General features: G+C 39.5%; 1 protein-coding gene and 1 pseudogene across 2 annotated transcripts in view; both read right to left on the bottom strand.

Annotated features, from left to right (window-relative positions):
- Nucleotides 1-3,218: 3,218 nt before the first annotated feature.
- LOC308169413 (butyrophilin subfamily 1 member A1-like) lies at nt 3,219-10,755 on the bottom strand (annotated as a pseudogene). The gene is made up of 6 exons: nt 10,737-10,755; nt 7,962-8,309; nt 6,910-7,197; nt 6,336-6,455; nt 5,834-5,860; nt 3,219-3,754 (listed from the first exon to the last, which is right to left on the bottom strand). The product of its transcript is annotated as a butyrophilin subfamily 1 member A1-like (transcript).
- Nucleotides 10,756-11,041: 286 nt separating this feature from the next.
- LOC308169412 (butyrophilin subfamily 1 member A1-like) overlaps nt 11,042-20,996 on the bottom strand; it is a gene marked incomplete at both ends in the record, with an annotated part of 36,451 nt that continues 26,496 nt past the window's right edge. The window contains one exon of the mRNA XM_080544095.1: nt 11,042-11,580. Coding sequence (XP_080400221.1) covers nt 11,042-11,580 — 539 coding nt within the window. The remainder of the gene's footprint in view (nt 11,581-20,996) is intronic.

The raw sequence follows: 20,996 nt of genomic DNA, 5'->3' as shown, positions 1-20,996 counted from the left end.
CTCTAATCAAAGGAGTGTCCTCAATTTAAATTAAGTTGATGTCAAAACATGTCTTTTCTGTTTTGTTTATTTGACGTTATGCTGATTTGTAAAAAGGAAATGTCTACATATGTTCATTCATATTTGCTGTTATTACAAAACTTCAAAACAAAAAAGGTCAAAGTGCAATCTAACTAATCCATTCTGAAAAGCAATCACATAACTTGGATTTCTGCAAAGTACATGCATATACATATAAATGGAAGATGTGGAGCTTAAATGCTATAAAATAAATTGCCCTCCATATACTGACAATTAGAGTCACTTCACCAACGTCATCATCCATAACCAAATAGAAAGTGTGCATGTGTGAGTGAGTGAGCGCACATCCCGCTCCCACTGTGGCTCTCTCACGGCTGACAAGAAAAAACAATAATGCCGCATTTCATGTTCTACCAGGTCAAAGTTGTACCATACAAGGCTTAGACGAAGCCTTCTTACAAAAAGCGAAAAAAGTATTTTCAAGAATGGATATTTCAGAATCGATTATGAGTCCAGGTACGAGTACTTGTGGACTTGAGTAAATGTTCACATCCCAATTACCTTGTCTATCATGTACCATCTAGTACATTAATGTTGTATCTTTCTTAAGTTACTTGTTGGATAATAATCGATAATATACTTCTGAGGTTTCAAGACGATTTATTTAAAGTATACAGGTTACAAAATATGAGAGCTGGCTGCTGGTAGTCAAGAGAGAAGAGAGGCATGCCAGGGGCTGGTCTATATCAGCCACAATGTGTAAATACCGTTTCAAACAAAGGCCTATCACAATCACTGTAGTTGGTGACCTGAGTGTGAAAGTGGGGCAGTCACCTATGATGTCACTCTGGCCTAAAGTCATTCCAGGTTAAAGGTCAGGGCAGATTCACAGGAAGTCATCCTAAAATGCCCATATAAGGACAGCACTTCCTGAGGCAAAAACATATGGCTCTTGAGACAAAAGGATGTGTTTACAAGATGTCATAAAACACCCCTTTGTCAGCAGACATTCTTCCATAGCCAAAAAGCCTAACCCTACGTAATACAGTCCATGCATGCATGTGTGTGTTCAAGTAAAATATACTACACTCAGGGGCGCCGCTAAGGGGGTGGTAAGTTAGGACGATTCTAAGGGCCCAGCACTGACAGGGGCCCATGAGAATCTTTAAAAATATATATATTATATTTATAAATAATATTATTAATATCATAAGGACGTTAATGTAGCCGAATTCAAATTATAATTCTATGTATTAAAAAAAGTCACAAAAGAAACAAACTGGAGTTTTGTTTCTCTATGTTTAACAAAATGAAGCCTTATTATTTACCCCTCTATTTATTCATTGCATGGTTCAGTCCACCGCGCGCGAGCTGCTAGACTAGAGGAACGTTACCGCAAATATTCTGACAAGGTTTCCATGACCAACATGTCCTGCTGTAGTATGTGTGTGGGACAGATGGAGGACAGCCAGATTGGAAATGCATCAAATGTACGTGTGCGTGCGTGGACGATGTCGTGAAAGGCAAAGCCAAAGTCAGGGTCTCAAAAGAGAAAAGTAAAAAAATCTGTGATCTAATCACTGCGTGGATGATCTAGTTAGCTCGCTATAGCTAATTAACATTAACTTCAAGTATAGTTAACTTACAGTGCACTGTCAGTATAATTTCAGTTAAATGTATGAGATGAGTGCAATTTTGGTCCAAATATAGGTTATTAGAGCTCAGTGAATTTGTATCCAGCAGCTATGCACTCTTGCTATAGCTAGCTAGCTAACTAGTATAATGTTACATGCTAATGACGTCATGCACAGATGCAGCTCCAGGATCAGGACTCCTTCCCTCAACCCACCTCCCAGTTGAAGGAGAAGGAGGTGAGCAGTAGGAGTTTGGGGTTAACAAACATATTTTGAATATTTTAATGTATGCTGCATTACCATGCAAGCATTGAATACAACTTTAGCTAATATTCATATTTAGTTAATAGTTCTTCCAGTAATTGCAATAACATTGACCACTGGCATCTTAATAATATTGTTAGCTAGCTAGATAACATTTAAGTTAGCTAATCTGGTGTAATGTATGTATTATTATGTTAATACTATTATAGGACATATTATGAATTATGTACCTATGGATACTCCATGCCAGGGCCCACTTCAAGCAAGGCAGCCAGAGAGGAGAGCAGAGGTGGGGGGTAGTGGTGGTCTAGTAGTGGATAGTGAGTTGGACTTGTGATTGGAAAGTTGCAAGTTCAAATCCCGCCTGAAACCTCACCACTACTTGTGTGCCCTTGGGTAAGGCACTTAGCCTTCAGTTACTCCAGGGGGAATGTCCCTGTAATTCGTAATTGTTTGGATTAAAAGCGTCTGCTAAATGGCAAAATTAATTACAATTTAAAAAATTAAGAGGTAAAGAGGCAGAAGAAGAACAAAGGACAATGACAGCAGCACAGCAAGTTGGCTTCATCACTAGATTTCAAGGATCTTATTAAAGATGTTGCTATATACTAAGAAGGCCCAGCGTTTAGCTTTGATTTGATTTGATCTCTTTACTCCTATCTTGAATCGTTGTGCATTAGGCTAGATATAGTTTTTTAGCTCTCCAGGTATACTAAATACTGCCGCAGTGTAAAAATAAAAATCTTCCCATTTCACATTCAATTTCGCTGGCACCATGTCTGTGTTGCTCCCTCTTGTATAAGACACGTTTGTCTTTGTGTGAAACAAGCAATGCTGAGTCAGTAAATATCTCTCTGCTGTAATTCTTCATTGATCTAATCCTGACAGTATTATGGCCAACTGATCTTTACAAGATCTACATTTATTTAGACACAATACCACCCCATTAAAATTATATATTTTACTTTTTGTGTGATTTATACTTTTATAATTGGGTTCCAATCTTCATTTAATTATACTTTTGTCCTTGTGTTGTTCAAGTCTTAATTTAATAAGTTAAAGAATGTTGAGATTTCTTTGCTGAATTGTTGATTCCTGTATTAACTGTAATTTTACATTTACAAAAGATGTCCATCATTGGATTTCTTGCAGTGCATCAATAGTTCATCAACTTCAACTGGGTTTAGGTTGATGGGTGGTTTAGGTGGGGGGGCCCAAAATTATATTCTGTCATGGGGCCCAGAATCTCTAGCGGCGCCCCTGACTACACTAACACTTGTCAGAGCTTGGAGGGTAAGTCTATTGTGTAATAGCCTTAGGTGAGATTTTGAGTTCCTCCTTACAACTAAACAAAGGGCCAAAGAATGGATACAGTTTCTTGGTAGGAATCGTAATCATAGCGAAACAGTGGATAAGACACAGTTTTTCCACATTAAAAAAGTATATCTTCTTCCTGTCACAGTCCAGTAACACCCCCAGCTTCTCAGGTTTCAGTTCAGGGGGAAGGATACATGGCGACCCTTCAACTGTTTTCAGTTCGTCCTTTTCAAAACATATGCTCCAGTAGCCATTTCCTGGGTAGAATTGGAGGTTTGAGAGACCTCTGTTCTCTGGATCCTGGGCGACTCCAACACTCCACTGGGTCTTCTCTCCCAGGTCAACTTCCCAGTAATGGCTACCTGTGTCGTATCCCTCCGTTCCCAGGACACATTGTCTCTCCTCAAATCTCTTCTCAGTGCCCTTTTCTTTACGTGGAGCTCCAAACCTGACAGATTTGTTATCACTAGATAGAGTGAGGGTGGGGTGTGCAGTGTCACGGTCGAGAGTCACACCCACTGAAAAAAGGTAAGATAGATACTGTGCATAACTGTTCTGATACATTGAATGCTCATGCATCCCATCATGAACTGGACTGAACTGTAATAATGAACTAACCTGCAATTTGATCTTCTTTGTCCAAAGTTATTAAAGCTATTTCACAAATCTACTGTACATACAGTCTGAGTATCCCCTCAATCACTAATTCATTGATTTATGTAGCCACACAATATGTATGGGATATAGAACATTGTTCAAATTACCTCCATGATGAACCAAACTATGGCCCCAAACTATGTAGAGGAGAGAAATGTAAAATGATGGGTGTATCAGTATTCAAACAAAAATACACAGAATACAACAATAGTTGAATGACAAATTCCATGTTTACATTCAATCATAATTGATGTGAAAGGAGCTAGAATTACCTGACTCTGGAATTTTCCCAGTAATCTCTGTGTGGATAGAACATGTTATTATTTTGGTGATGAAATGGAATAGTTCTCTATTCCAATATTTGCAACATTTTGGTTACAGTACATATACATATTAATTTGTTTCATTATCGTCATTGCACATGGTATATAACATGTTTTGATTGATTCATAAAGGCTAAATAAATCTCATTTCAACCACATCAAATATGTTCAATGTGAACTCATGGTGCCAGAGTGGAAAGGTTACAACATGAACTGTGCTCTTTGCTTTGTGACCACTTTGTCATTTAGCTGATGTTAGCTAGCTGCTTGGATATAATGATGTTAGCTAGCTGCATGCATATAATGATGTTAGCTAGCTGCATGGATATAATGATGTTAGCTAGCTGCATGCATATAATGATGTTAGCTAGCTGCATGGATATAATGAACCTGTTGTTAGCTAGCTGCATGCATATAATGATGTTAGCTAGCTGCATGGATATAATGAACCTGTTGTTAGCTAGCTGCATGCATATAATGATGTTAGCTAGCTGCATGGATATAATGAACCTGATGTTAGCTAGCTGCATGGATATAATCGTTCCAATTTTAGTATATGTGCCGCCGAAGCGAACACATAATGAACCTGGAGTTATTGCTTCTACTAGGCTACAGCCAGTGATAGCTAGAAAGTCATAGTTTGCATTTTAGGTTTCAATTGAGGCTATACAATGTATTCATGTATGTATCTATGTATGTATACATTGAATGTATGTACACATTGTCCAGACCAAAATCTATACATTTGCCCACAGTCAATAATGTCAGTCACAGCATGTTTGAATTTTGCCATTTATGTGACACGGTCTGGTGAAAAGGGGAACCAGTCGGCAACCAATGAAAATGTTCAGACAGACACAGAAATACGTTTCAACGTTGTTGAAAATCACAACACACACTCGCTAGTCAAGCCAACATATTGCAATGCAATTAATTCAGTGAGTAATCCCCACTGCTACCTAGTTAACTATAACACTACTTTACAAAAACAAGCTGTGTTAGTTGACTAGCGAGTGTGTCAATGCTTTTCAACTACGCTGAAATTTATTTTCAAAAGGAAAGTCAGAACATTAAATGGGCTGATGACTTGTTACCCCTTTCACCAGACTGTGTCACTCATGCCATTCATCAACCACAAACCCCCCACCCCTTTGCATTTGAGTGGACCTAAGATTGGATAGGTGCATTTAGTGAAATGGTTAAAATTGTATCTGGCCTATAAGAGAGCTAGATGAAATGATTGCCATATTAGTAGCTAGAGGGTAGGGGCTTGAGGTTGTTCACATCTGTGTCTGTGAGCAGGAACTCAACCTGTGGTGTACTGTGATGTCATATTGCCGAGTCTACAGTATGTACAACTATCATACCAAGTAGGCAAATTCAGACAGAAAAATGTATAGTTTGGGGGGACTTTTATTTTCACAATCACCATAGGTGTTACATAAATACTTCTGACACAAAATCTGTGACTGTCTTATAAAGTGTTTATGTCAGATGTTATGAATGTGTTTTGCATACCCTTTTCATGCACACATTTGAAACATAGCCTATACAACTCCAAAAACGTACCAAATAATAAAGGGTATGAGCCGCCATTGCACTACATACAATACTTACCCAGTAACTTGTTCTTTTTGTCGAGCTCTGCAGAATAGGGGAGCATTGTTAATCTTTCAGACTCAATCAATGCAACAATTGTGACAAAAAAAAATATCTGGAGAATTAGGGATAGGTACCTTGTTTCACCATCTTTAATTCTTCCTTTACTTTATCTGCAATGATAGTAGTAATACAATATGTTAAACTATTGAATTGAAGAGCACCTGAATATAAATGTTTTTGTAGGCAACTAAGTAAAATGAATAACAAATGTGTTACTGTAATCGGCTAATGAGGGTATTTGAATCTGATCTTACTTAAAGGCTGGAGTTTCTCCAGACCAGCTGAAAATCAAAAAAATATTCTAGTCATTATACACCAATACAAAGGTAAAGGGCTTGCTGTTGTATACCTGAATCATAATTTACAGATTATTGTGATCTACTACACTATCATTAGATGTGTAGAAGAGATATTTTACTTATAAAACAAACATTGATTTGATTTGATTGACACTAACCTCTTCTGTGATGGATGACGAAGAGCACAGATGCAGTGATACACACCAGCGCCAGAAACACAGGAACCACAAATGCAGAGATGTAAACCCGGTCAGGCACAGTGCTCAGGTAGAACTCCTCTGTTACAGGAGAAAATCAAGGTCAAGGTTGATCTTAGCTCCAAACACTGCAGTAGTCTACAGTCCTGAATTTAAATCAACACTGCTTATAGTCTCTGTTTTCTGACAACAGTGGCCCCTGACATTTGTGATGTAACAAACAAAGATATTAGGGGGTAGCAGTGGGCAGGTACAGAGTGCAAAAAGAAAAGAGAGTATTCTAAGTACTTTTCCTTATTATAGTATTTTGATTGCTAATGGCCCCTGGTCCAGGAAAAGATTTTACTTCTGATCACTGAGATATGGATGATTCACTTACTTTAGATAAATGTCGCTTTGGTTAAAAGTGTCTGCTAAATGTCAAAAATGTTAATGAAAATTATGAATGCTTTATCCAGTATTGACTGAATTGAGGGCAATGGCCTAATAACATCACAATGTGTACCTCCCTGTGCATCCCAGAGTCTAAACCTACTAGTCATCTGCATTGCAGACTCCAGCCTGGATCTCTTGTTCTGTAGCATCACCACACAGGTCACTCCCTCCAGTTGGTCCATCCCTAGTCTAACGTGACTGGTGATGGAGTACAGGACTCCTCCCTCTGTCTGTCTGGGTCTGTCTGTCTGTGCTGAGGTAATCTACTTCCCACTGCGGTCCGTCCACAGCATGTGAGGCTCTGGGTACCAGTCCTCTGAGCTGCAGCTCAGCTGGATGAACACTCTGTGATGCCTGCCCACGGAGATCCTGGGAACACTGCCCTGCTCTGCTCAAAACAGGAGGAAGAAAACATTTAGGACAGCAGGAAGTTTTAAGCGATACGTTACACCAGAATCTCCTCCATCACTTCAATTCAATAAAGGAGCACCATCCAAATCGAGCAGCACATAGCCATTGGATATACTATGACATACAGCAGGCATATGGGTCTAGACCACAATTGAAGTGGTATTTGTGTTGGTGAAATGCAAGGTTTGATCGCCTGGTTACAAGGTTAGATTTTAAGCAGTTCTCTTGCTTTAAGCAACAATCTTCTGTAATTCGTAAAGCCATTTTGGGACACATAAACTTAGTTTACATACCCACTGATCAGTGCCGGCTTGCTCAAAACAAGTACAAATAAACACTATATCCAATATACAGTACTTTATTGCTAAATATATTCAATAGGTGATTTGAAGTGGTTCTTTCATGGCAAGTCTGGATCAAAAGCCATCAGAGGATGACAACACAAGATGAGATGAGATGATTTCACAATAAAAGCGGATTTGGTTAAACTTTTTCAATGTCTGCTGCCATCTACAGATTTTTGGATCAGGATGGATCTGTAATCATTTGTACTGATTAATACAATCATCAATCCACTTATTGTACTGACACTAATGAGAACAATTCCTATTTGTACCAAACGTAATGGATGAAACTGATATTTGTAAAAAAAAAAAAAAAAAGAAGCTAATTTGAAATACAAAATAACACTTACAATTGGATGCATGTTATTTTTATTTAATAATCCAAATATATACTAACGTGTAACCTGTAGCTCAACCGATGGTTCCTGGATCCATTCCAAGTGGCTAGCTTGGCATTTGTACCGCCCTTCATCAGACATCTTGACGTCCTTCAGCAGAAGTGACACGTTGCCTCTCTCCAGCTCCTGGGTGAACAGACTCACTCTGCCCTCATAGCCCTTCCCCTCTAACCCCTTTTCACTTTGATACTGGTACATGTAGTCAACAAAATGTCCCTCCCTGAACCACTTGATATCCATGGCAACAGCACTAGTTTGAGGAGAGAGGTGACAGGGTAGAATGATGTCATGGCCAGTGGAGGCAACTACAGGGTCGGAAGGGACAACAAGGGTGAGCTCCCTGTAATCTGGTGTGAGAGAAGAGAAGGTCTTACTGTACAATCAGTCTGAATGATGCACTGAGAACACTTCCAACTATTTGGGATGAATATAGATAGCATTTTAACTGTTTCAACTCACCAATGAATGTTTCACTAATCACTACAGTATACTGTATACTATAAAAAGTAAAGAGGCTTTTTTTTGCCATAGGCCCACTTCTAATTAAGTGTTGAATATCAAGTACAGTGCATCTTTTAAATAATTTAGATTCAAACAAATTCATTCACAATGTGTAAGTGTAACTAGATGATATTGATCATATTTACCTGTAATAGATGAACAGGTATCAAAGAAGACGAGGAATGTCAGCAAACAGACTTCCTGTATTAATAGTCCCATGATGCACCTGACCGAACATAAAACATAAAGCTTCTTTAGAAGGAAATTATGATGGAGAACAGGAATCAGTCTTTGTCCAGGAGAATAGTCTGTCTGTCGGCAATACAGTATACACATGCTATCAGTAAGGTTCTAAAGGTTTCACCTATCTGAACACACCCCTGTGTTGTATTTGCAGTCATTGATCTGATAACCATGCCACATGGTACACTGTCACTTTGCCCTTAAGGAACATGAGAGTACTTTAAACTGGATTTACAGTAAAGCATTAGGCATGCTTTGCTGTAAATCCATTTGCCTCAGATAACATTTATTGGACCCTTTTTAAATTAAAACTATAGTGATTCTTACCTGAACGCCAACACTGCACGTCTATACCAGAGTCTGGCAGTTTAAGATCAAGCAAACACTTTCGTTTTTACTCACAAGCTTTTTCTTTTACAATCAGTAATGTTTAACCACACCTCCATATATGTTGATGTAGAAAAAACATCAGAATAAAATATTATGTTTGTCTAGAAATTACAGTATAGAATTGTTGTATAGCAATGCAGTTTCTTATTTTCAGCATATTACATTTTGCATTAATACAAACAACACATGATTTATAGGCCCTCTAGAGACATTTTCTGTGTATGGTTTATAGAGCATTAAATGAAAAATACACAGAATTCCTATATACCAGCCTGATTACAAATAGTATATATTCTTCTCATTATTCATTCATTCTTTTATTTTGTATCGGTTTACAACATTTAAATGCAACTGGAGCTGAAATGTTTTCCTTTCCTGTGTTATTCTGCATAAATATTAAAGATTGAACTTGAATAAAATTTAGCTTACTGTAAAATAATCTTCTGACATTGGTAAAAAATATTTTATCCGCTAAGTTCAGCTGATTCAGCAGACTGGTTAAAATCCAGTGCAAAATCTAATTTATTATTATTATCATTATCATTTACAGGTTACTAATCTCTTACTTCCATACTCATCTGTTATGGTCTAGATTTTATTACGTATGTATACAGTATATCCTGTTGAGTCACGACAGCCTGTTACAGGCCTATATGTGTTTCACATGAATGCAGCAGTACAGTTTATGGTCATATTTTAATATCTATGACAGCTGAATATGATGGAATGCATTGACCTGCATTTAGTGAATGTGTCTGGATTGGCAGGAGAAGAAGGTGACTTTCTATAATGCAGAGGACAGCTCACTCAGTCACTCATCTGACAAGAGACCAGGTTATGAAAATGAGATCTGCCCTCTTGTCTCACCATGGAGCATTGAACAAAATAAAATACACATTTTGCCTATTCAGAGTCAAGAACATGAAGAATCCCCTTTGTCTGCCCAAAAACATTGGCATAGCTTGTAATGTGGGACTATTACTGTCAGACCTGTTATTGTGTCATAGAACTAAAGACGTATTATTGGCATGTGAGTTCAGAGCTAGTGGGAATACTCTAATCAAAGGAGTGTCCTCAATTTAAATTAAGTTGATGTCAAAACATGTATTTTCTGTTTTGTTTATTTGACGTTATGCTGATTTGTAAAAAGGAAATGTCTACATATGCTCATTCATATTTGCTGTTATTACAAAACTTCAAAACATAAAAGGTCAAAGTGCAAACTAATCCATTCCGAAAAGCAATCACATAACTTAGATTTCTGCAAAGTACATGCATACATATAAATGGAAAATGTGGAGCTTAAATGCAATAAAATAAATTGCCCTCCATATACTGACAATTAGAGTCACTTCACCAACTTCATCATCCATAACAAAATAGAAATTACATAGAAACAAACAAATCTCTCTCCCTCACTCCTCCAGTGCAGTGCAGTGCAGTGCTGTGTTTGTGTAGAAAAAACAATAATGCCGCATTTCATGAATCTACCAGGTCAAAGTTGTACCATACAAGGCTTAGACGAAGCCTTCTTATAAAAAGCCAAAAAAGTATTTTCAAGAATGGATATTTCACAATCGATTATGAGTCCAGGTACGAGCACTTGAGTGGACTTGAGTAAATGTTCACATCCCAATTACCTTGTCTACCATGTACCATCTAGTACACTAACACTCCGCTTGTTAAGTCGTGACGTGTTTCCGGGTCCAACGTTGGCTGAGGCGCTGTCTTCGAAATGCCGAAATAATAATAATAATAAATTATATATTATATTTATATAGCACTTTTCCGAGGCTCAAATACCCTGACAATATGGGGAAAACGGGAAAGTGCTGTGTCCCTTGTATGAATAGATCCGAGTCTAAAAAACGATTAACTGTCATTCTACCACTGTAGTTCAGAGGTACTCTGGTGCGGAGAATTTCTGGTTTGGACCCGGAAATGGCTAAACGTCACTTTTGACGTCAGACTTAACAATTTTGAGTTCCTCCTTACAACTAAACAAAGGGCCAAAGAATGGATATAGTTTCTTGGTAGGAATCGGAATCATAGCGAAAGTGTGGATAAGACACCGTTTTTCCACATTAAAAAAGTATATCTTCTTCCTTGTACAGTCAAGTAACACCCCCAGCTTCTCAGGTTTCAGTTCAGGGGGAAGGATACATGACCCTTCAACTGTTTTCAGTTCGTCCTTTTCAAAACATATGCTCCAGTAGCCATTTCCTGGGTAGAATTGGAGGTTTGAGAGACCTCTGTTCTCTGGATCCTGGGCGACTCCAACACTCCACTGGGTCTTCTCTCCCAGGTCAACTTCCCAGTAATGGCTACCTGTGTCGTATCCCTCCGTTCCCAGGACACATTGTCTCTCCTCAAATCTCTTCTCAGTGCCCTTTTCTTTACGTGGAGCTCCAAACCTGACAGATTTGTTATCACTAGATAGAGTGAGAGTGGGGTGTGCAGTGTCACGGTCGAGAGTCACATCCTCTGAAAAAAGGTAGAATAGACACTGTGCATAACTGTTCTGATACTTTGAATGCTCATGCATCCCATCATGAACTGGACTGAACCGTAATAATGAACTAACCTGCAATTTGATCTTCTTTGTCCAAAGTTATTAAAGCTATTTCACAAATCTACTGTACATACTGTCTGTGTATGCCCTCAATCACTAATTCATTGATTTATGTAGCCACACAATATGTATGGGATATAGAACATTGTTCAAATTACCTCCATGATGAACCAAACTATGGCCCCAAACTATGTAGAGGAGAGAAATGTAAAATGATGGGTGTATCAGTATCCAAACAAAAATACACAGAATACAACAATAGTTGAATGACAAATTCCATGTTAACATTCAATCATCATTTATGTGAAAGGAGCTAGAATTACCTGACTCTGGAATTTTCCCAGTAATCTCTGTGTGGATAGAACATGTTATTATTTTGGTGATGAAATGGAATAGTTCTCTATTCCAATATTTGCAACATTTTGGTTACAGTACATATACATATTTGTCTCATTATCGTCATTGCACATGGTATATAAAATGTTTTGATTGATTCATAAAGGCTAAATAAATCTCATTTCAAACACATCAACTATGTTCAATGTGAACTCATGGTGCCAGATGTGTGTGTGTGTGTGTGTGTGTGTGTGTGTGTGTGTGTGTGTGTGTGTGTGTGTGTGTGTGTGTGTGTGTGTGTGTGTGTGTGTGTGTGTGTGTGTGTGTGTGTGTGTGTGTGTGTGTGTGTGTGTGTGTGTGTGTGTGTGTGTGTGTGTGTATGTGAACTCATGGTGCCAGAGTGGAAAAGTTACAACATGAACTGTGCTCTTTGCTTTGTGACCACTTTGTGATTTAGCTGATGTCATCATGGATATAATGATGTTAGCTAGCTGCATGCATATAATGATGTTAGCTAGCTGCATGGATATAATGAACCTGTTGTTAGCTAGCTGCATGGATATAATGAAGTTAGCTAGCTGCTTGGATATAATGATGTTAGCTAGCTGCATGGATATAATGAACCTGATGTTAGCTAGCTGCATGGATATAATGATGTTAGCTGGCTGCATGGATATAATGAACCTGATGTTAGCTAGCTGCATGCATATAATGATGTTAGCTAGCTGCATGGATATAATGAACCTGTTGTTAGCTAGCTGCTTGGATATAATGATGTTAGCTAGCTGCATGGATATAATGAACCTGATGTTAGCTAGCTGCATGGATATAATGAACCTGATGTTAGCTAGCTGCATGCATATAATGATGTTAGCTAGCTGCATGGATATAATGGGGAGCATGCCTATGTTCCCCGGGTCCTATGTTCCCCGGGTCCTATGTTCCCCTGTTCCGCACTTCCGAAAAAGGGTTCTATGTTCCCCGCTTCCGAAAAAGGGTTCTATGTTCCCCGCTTCCGAAAAAGGGTCCTATGTTCCCCGCCTGCCGTTGTGTCAAGCGACCTCATGTGTCGTTATGTGGTACTGCATGAGAGTTTGATTTTTTTTTTTTTTTTTTTTTTTTTGGGGGGGGGTCTTAAGATGACTTGGAAATAATGAAGAACACAATGAATGTCATAGTATTGTCTCAGCATTTTATATAACTCCCTAGATAGATCATTTTCGAGATGGAATTGAAAATCTTATATTCCTAAAAGAACACCAGTGATATATCTATATATATACACATTATTAAATATTTTTTCTATATTTTTGTCAAACGAAATCAAATAAATACAGTAGAGATATCAATCCAAAATATAGGCTTTTATTGCAACCAACAACAACAACAAAAAAACTATGTTTGTGCAAACATGGTGTTTGTTTCCAAGACCAAGCATCAAAATGCCAACCTATGGGACAATACTGTACATCCCATTGGCAGGACGTCACGTAACAGCGCAGTGTGTCTCTAGGTTACAGTGTCACATATCCCATAATATAATCCCTAAGTAACTAGCCAGTTTTCGTAGCACAGTGAGTGACGTCTTCGAAATCGAAAACACAGGCTATAGTGAGACGCGCGTCAAAAAAGGCTCACAGGCGGAAACTACATCCCGAACGATAGTTCCTCCCTAGGAAATATTAGTTCCCACTTCACACGAGATAGATAGATTAGATAGTTTGACTGTGTGATAGATAGATAATTTGATATTTTGAAAGTGTGATCGATCGATAGATAGTTTGATTGTGTGATAGATAACTTGATATTTTGAAAGTGTGATAGATAAATCGATATATCAATAAAGAAAAGAGTGTAAAAAGAAACAACTTGCATTGCTGTCATGCTAGCGTAGTGGTTAAGGCTGCGGACCGGAGTTCCAAAGGTTGCGAGTTCGAGACTTGACTAAGTCATTCATTTTTTTTTTTTTTTACATTTAACCGAAGATTTCATGCAAAGGTTTCAAACACCATTGTAATCGTGTCAGTTCTTGTAAATTAGCCTGCACCATAATTTTATAGCCTACAATACTTTTTTAGATGAGATTTTAGATTAGATTCAGACAACGAAATGCAGTAAAAAGTGCGCCTGAAGAGGGATTCGAACCACTGATATAAAATGACGATTAAATCCTATGGCAGCAGTCAATACCACTAGGCCATTGTGGCGATATGACGGTTTGTAGCCTGCTGCGGATATCACCACAGTAGTAATATTCATTTATTAAAATATGAACATATAACAATAACTGGGGCTAGTATGACCTACGCATTTAATCGGTCAGCAATTTCTTGCCAAACCATTTCCCTCGCCTTGTTAATTGCGGCAGTATTGCACTATTTTACATCTTATTTTTCCGTCTTCATAAAAATCAATAATTCGGAATGCTGCGCAAATGTAGTACCCCTGCAGAGTGGAGTATCTTCATTTCGACAGATCGACACTTCAGGGCTTTTTATGTCTGCGTGCACGCGCCCATATCGAAGATTTGTAAGCCTGTCTTCTGTGAACACTGATGACACAAGGCTGATCCTCGTTCGAGGAATCACCTGAGGCTTGATTTCCAATCTCGAGTTCCCTGAGCGCCGCTATACTGATCCACCTTTAGTGGAATGACCCGCTGATTAGTCACTTTTACAACGAGGTATGACTTGTAAGGATCATGCATTTGTGGAATGAGCAACACAGCTAAACGTGTGGGTAGCGGCCCAACATTTGCAATTGTATGCATGGATTAAAGAAATATTTTTTCTATATTTTGGTCAAACGGAATCAAATAAATACAGTAGAGATATCAATCCAAAATATAGGCTTTTATTGCAACCAACAACAACAACAAAAAAACAATGTTTGTGCAAACATGGTGTTTGTTTCCAAGACCAAGCATCAAAATGCCAACCTGAGACAATACTGTACATCCCATTGGCAGGACGTCACGTAACAGCGCAGTGTGTCTCTAGGTTACAGTGTCACATATCCCATAATATAATCCCTAAGTAACTAGCCAGTATCCGTAGCACATAGAGTGTGACACATCCTCTTGCACACATCAAATCCTCGGGGGATCCTGGCATACAGAGATGTAGTCTCTTTCACTCTAGTGTTTTAGTAGTCAGGCCAGTGGCGGATACAGAAAGTGGCTGATGGGTGGGCCTGGAAAAATCTGGGTAGGCCTGAGTGAAACTCATCACCGCACGTTTTAGACCTATGTATGAGCAGCCAGATGGATGGAACACAACCGGGCTCGCGATCATAGGCGCCGATTTATGTTTCTGCCCGTGGGTGCTCGAAACATTTGGGTACGACCAACACGCATGCACACACACGCACACACACGCACACGCACGCACGCACACACGCAAAATATTCGCAGGGACTGGAGGAGATCACTATGCAGACCATGAAACGAACGGAAAATAAATAAAGTACCTGTCTACCCAGAGAATGCAACGGACAGCCAAACAAGTTATTATAATACACACACGCAAGGCATTCAAGCGCAAGCAATAGTCAATGAATTAACCAATAACCATCAACTATGGAGGACCAAGTCTGACAGAATTAACAATAAATATATAGGTACATAAATTAATGTATGAACAAATAAATGAACGAATACACACTAGGATCCTCTGTGATATTCCTTGAGCAGACAATTCCGCAGTTTCCACAAAGCCTACTGCTCGTTCTTTAATTACCCCTCCATGAATGAATCGAATACAGACAGCAACTAGCTCGCGCTTGGATAGATCTTTATACTCATCCGCAAGTATGGCATAATCTGTGGATTGCTCATGCAGTTCAGACTTTATCTTTCGAATTAGCAGTGAGGCTGCAGCCTCAAGCAGCTCATCCTGAATGTGATGGCTTAGGAGCGTGGCATTTCGAGGCAGTTCCTTCAGTCTATTTTCAATTTCTGGATCATATTTTGACATGAACTTGAATAGCTCCAAGAAATTACCTTTATTGAGCGCCTCTTCCGTTTCTCTGTGACCTCTAAGTGGAATTTCCAACTTGGCACACAACATAGCAATGTCTAACACAACTTTAACGTGTTGCCGGTTTCGCTCTATGAATGAAACGGCATCACCGTGCATTTGATTTAACACTGTCCCACGGCTTTGGGGTCCATCATGGCTTTGCCTGTACCCATCCAAGTTGGTGAGGGCAACAGCATGCGGCTTGCTAGACTCGTGTTTGTCACAGGCCTGCCGGAGACGTTTCAAATTTTTGTATCCATCTCTTGTAAAAGTGAACTCTGTGTGCGCCTCTGGGAAATGTCGACACACTTTACAAAAAATAGCGTCTCTTTCTTTTCTATATTCCATCCACTTGAACTTCTCGTACCAATTTCTACTGAAGGAGCGCGATTTCCCATCTATTACAGTGGTAGGGAATGTTACCAGCTTTGGTTGAGTGGCTGGTTCCTCCATGGCTGACAGATCCGACGGTGTAGTCCTACCAGTTAGCTCTTCACAAGCCGGTGGCAATGTCGGTCGCTTCGGTGGAGCTTTAGCGTGTATGCTCAAGTTAGCATTAGATGTTGAAGCTGTGGCCGTTTCTCCTTCTTCATCCCCAGGGCCAGCACACATCTCATCACAATCCTCCTCTCTGTCTTTGGACAAGGCCTGGTCCAAACTTTCATTATTTTCACTGACTTCCAGACGTGGCTTTTTAAGAAAGCGGGACAATGTTAGCTGTTTAGCCATCGTAGCGCGCACACTGAACACTTGACTGACACTTGACACTTGACACTGGTCACGGTCAACTGAACAATCAGAGTAAACGTAAAGAGGAAGCCATGTAAACGTAAGAGAGGAAGTTGAATATTATTAGTATTAATACATACTTTTAATCATTTCCAAGACAAAACTATTCACATTACAGTTAGTTAGTGAAAATTAAACTTTACAATTTTTTTTTTATTTTTAAAAAAAAAAAAAAAATGAATCTGACTGGGTGGGCCAGCTGTCAATCTGGGTGGGCCTAGGCCCACCCATAGATCCGCGCCTGAGTCAGGCACTAATAAGGAGAGGCCTACTGTTTCACTGCTGAAACCTGGTAATCCTGACACATGAGCTCTAGTGCAATTATCAGTCCTAACTCTGGCATCACATATATTGTAATAATAACTATATGGCTTACTAAGTAAACAGGTCCATATAAACTGGAAAGGTACAGACATCTTTCAATAACAAAACTATGGTACAGCAATAACTTGGCAAAAACAAATGAAAGAGCTAAATAACATGTAAACAATGGCATACATGATGGCGTAAACAATGGCGTACAGCTTATTCTAACTAATAATAACAATAATAATAATAATAACAATAACACAATTAGGCCAATAACAATAATAATAACAACAACATAGGCCAAAGTGCTATCAAAATAAATGTGGAAATCTAGCCCATACGGACGCTACGGCTGACAGCCCTCCAGTACGAAGCCAGATCTCTGTGGCCCTGCATGTACTGTCCTTTCAGCCTCAGTAGACGGGCCTCCAACTCCCTCCACTTCCGTCTCCTTGTTGGGGGAGCGTGGCCTCTGTCTGCCATCCCCAGTTTACCCTCTGCAAGCGTTTGCTGATCCTTCAGGTGCCGAAGGAATTTCCAAAGTGAAGGATGGCGCACTTGGACAGCATCGTTCAGAGTACGATGATAAGCTAGAACAAAAATACAGAATTATAACTTATTAGCCTATTAATGGCCTATTAATGTGCAAACTGGTTCTACATCTGCAGGCTGATCTACTAACGGTGTGCAGTGAGGATTGTTGATCTTTCCAATGTAGAAGATAGCGGGCCTTATTTGAAGTATATCTCAACTTCCCCTGTGTGTGAACTTCAATTAGTATTCGTTATTTGGGATCTTAGTAAATCAGGCCCTAAATGTTATTAGTTTGGCATGAACATTTTGACATTGAACATTTTCCCTTCTGTGTCTCCTCCTTTCACAATTTTAAATCCTTTCTTAATCCTTTCTCAATCACGGTGCCCGCCCATGATTGGACTGATGTTATGTCCATCATCATTAGCGCGCCTGTACGTGGCAACTCGTCCACCTGTTTAAAGAGCCCTCCTGTCCTCTGCTGTGTTTGATGTTTCGTTAATTTTTGTTTCGGCTCATAGTTAAACCTCGATATACGCACAGGCCCAGAGGTGATAGGATAAGAATGAATTAACCCATAATTAGCAGACAATATTATATTAACAATATAAAATAATTAACTTAATACTTCAGATTTAGTTATTAGATGAAATTATATATTTTTTGTTCAGATCTGTCATTGTTACACTTACATTCAACATGATTATTGGTCCTTTGCTCCATGTTTCTTTCGAACACATTCCACATCGCTGGTGGGAAGGCCGCTCCAGGATGGACATATGTGTTACGAACATACACAAGGAAGTCTTGTAACTCAGGGTGGTTCATCAGGGCACGCCTGGTGTTTCTGTGGTTGAGGAGAAGATCAAAATTGATCTGGACCAGAGGCAGAGGCAGGTGTCCTAAGGCCATCACCTTGAGATGAGATGAGATGAGATGAGATGAGAGATGAGATAACGTTTATTGCCATTTATGCATACACATTAAGCATACACATATAGGAATTTGATTTGGCGTTACAGTAAGAGCATTTCTAAATGCAATGCAAACAAAACAACACAGGACAGACAGCAGTGCAGACAGAACACAACAAACCTTGCGGATGACTGCTGCCAGTGGATGGTCATGACGGAATGGACCAGCCAATCCAAGTGCCTGTACCCTCTTCCACAAGGCTTGGTTGAAATGGAAGTAGCATCCTCCGATTCTGGCTTGTGGCAACTCCGTTTCAAGAGCAGTTTTCAGCGCTTGCTCAAAGTCACAGATGACTTTACGCGGACGCCAAAGGTGGTGGGTGATTCTCCTGAGTGACGTTTTGACACACTGGAACACTTGTCGGTAGTGTCCAATTGTACGTTGCTCCATGAGGACATGTACAAGGGGGACAACGAAGCCATGAATGTCCCCGAGTATAGTAAATACTTGGTTGTATGGGCGTGGGCACGACTTGAATGTAGCATCCATGTATAATGTCCTGCAGTGTCGCAGCTGTCTCAGGTTGTCCTCTGTGGAAAACACTGCTATGCCCCACTCACTGTCTTGGTGCAGGAGGAAATGGTCTCTGCCCCATGTCTCAGCCCATTGACCGTCGATCCTTACATCATCAACGGTAGCTGGGACGGGAGGGATTACTGCAGCTCTGGCTCTGGCCATAACAGACCTAACTGAGGAGAATCTTTGAGGAGGTCGCCCGCGACCTCCACGCTGGATGGGACGGCCCCGCTGTAGACCTACGCACTCAGCATCGTAAATGCGTTTGATTGGTACTGTGGGTTCTCTCACCACCTCTCCAGTAATCACTTGGCGAAATTGCGCATTGTTCACCATTTGTGTATCGGGGGCATGCACATGTTCGCGGACCTCCCGAACTTCTATGTTGGGATTGACCCCCTCTACATCAAAGATGTTTGTAACAAGAACTGTCCGGCAGTCTTCTCTCCAACACCGCCACCGAATATTCTGTAAATTTGTGCGGTGTTTCTGGTACCTAAAGTTATCCAGAACTAATATTTTCCCCCCTCGGTCTCCAGTAATTATTTGAGCCATTGTCACTACGCATGTGTTACGAACATACCGGTATGTGAGGAAGTCTTGTAACTCAAGCTCAATTACGATTGACCTTAAAACAATTGATAGGGGGTGTTACGCCCTCTGGTGACTCGGAGTAGAAGGGCGCAACAGAGACACACTAAATATCAGAGTGCAACATTGTCCCCTGACACATACAAGTATATTATATCAATGTGTTTCTATGCAGTATCAATAGCATCTAATTTAGATTTTTTATTTTAGTTGTTTATCTAAAGAAAATAATATTTTAAAATAATGAATTATCTAAAACAATACATTAAAAACAATCTAAATGATATGCTACATTTAGCATATCATGCTACAATGATATGTACATTTCAAGCCTGCAAACTGCGACACTTTAAATGAATGTGCAATAACACTATGTGCAATATGACAACCCTAGGGTACATAAGGTTGCCGAGAATAGGAAATGTTAGAATAGGTATAGCATAGCATAGAGTACAGCACAGTGTTTTATTTGTACAGTATAGTATAGTGGATAGTGTACATAGCCTTTATTTATGTAAACCAGTACTATATCAATGACAATAAAGACCATTCATTCATTCATTCATTCATATTATCAATAGCATACCCCTTTTATAATTAGCATACTGAATTTCATTCTCAGATTTGATATAAAGACTATCAGAGTTGGGTCATTTGTGAAGACAACCCCAACCCAACTCAACTCAACCCAACCCTACTTGGTGAAGACAGGAACCACAGGCAACCGGTGAAAATCACAGGCATATGGGCTACCATGTCAGGTAAAATAGTCTTACTGAAAGACCTTGTATAAAAAATATTGATGGGAATCTATAGCCTACCTTAATACTTGATGTCTTTTATTTTCAGAGAATCCACAGCTCCTGTTTGAAGGGACCGTGTTCCTGCCACTCCACAGAGAAGATCCCCTGACAGGCTGTGAAGAGTACAAGGAGGGAGCAAAGCTTCTCTTGCACCCTCAGCCATCACTGACACCCTCCTGTTCCTACATCATAAATGTGTTTGGGAACCACGAATAGAGCAGATTAATGTATGAATAGAGCAGATTAATGTCTGAATAGAGCAGATTAATGTCTGAATAGAGCAGATTAATGTATGAATAGAGCAGATTAATGTGTGAATAGAGCAGATTAATGCGTGAATAGAGCAGATTAATGTCTGAATAGAGCAGATTAATGTCTGAATAGAGCAGATTAATGTATGAATAGAGCAGATTAATGTCTGAATAGAGCAGATTAATGTCTGAATAGAGCAGATTA

This window comes from Nansenia antarctica (assembly GCF_963989245.1).
Source record: "Nansenia antarctica genome assembly, chromosome: 13".
Lineage (NCBI taxonomy): Eukaryota > Metazoa > Chordata > Actinopteri > Argentiniformes > Microstomatidae > Nansenia > Nansenia antarctica.
The sequence above is the reverse complement of the archived record's forward strand: the minus strand, read 5'-3'. Positions and strand labels throughout refer to the sequence as shown.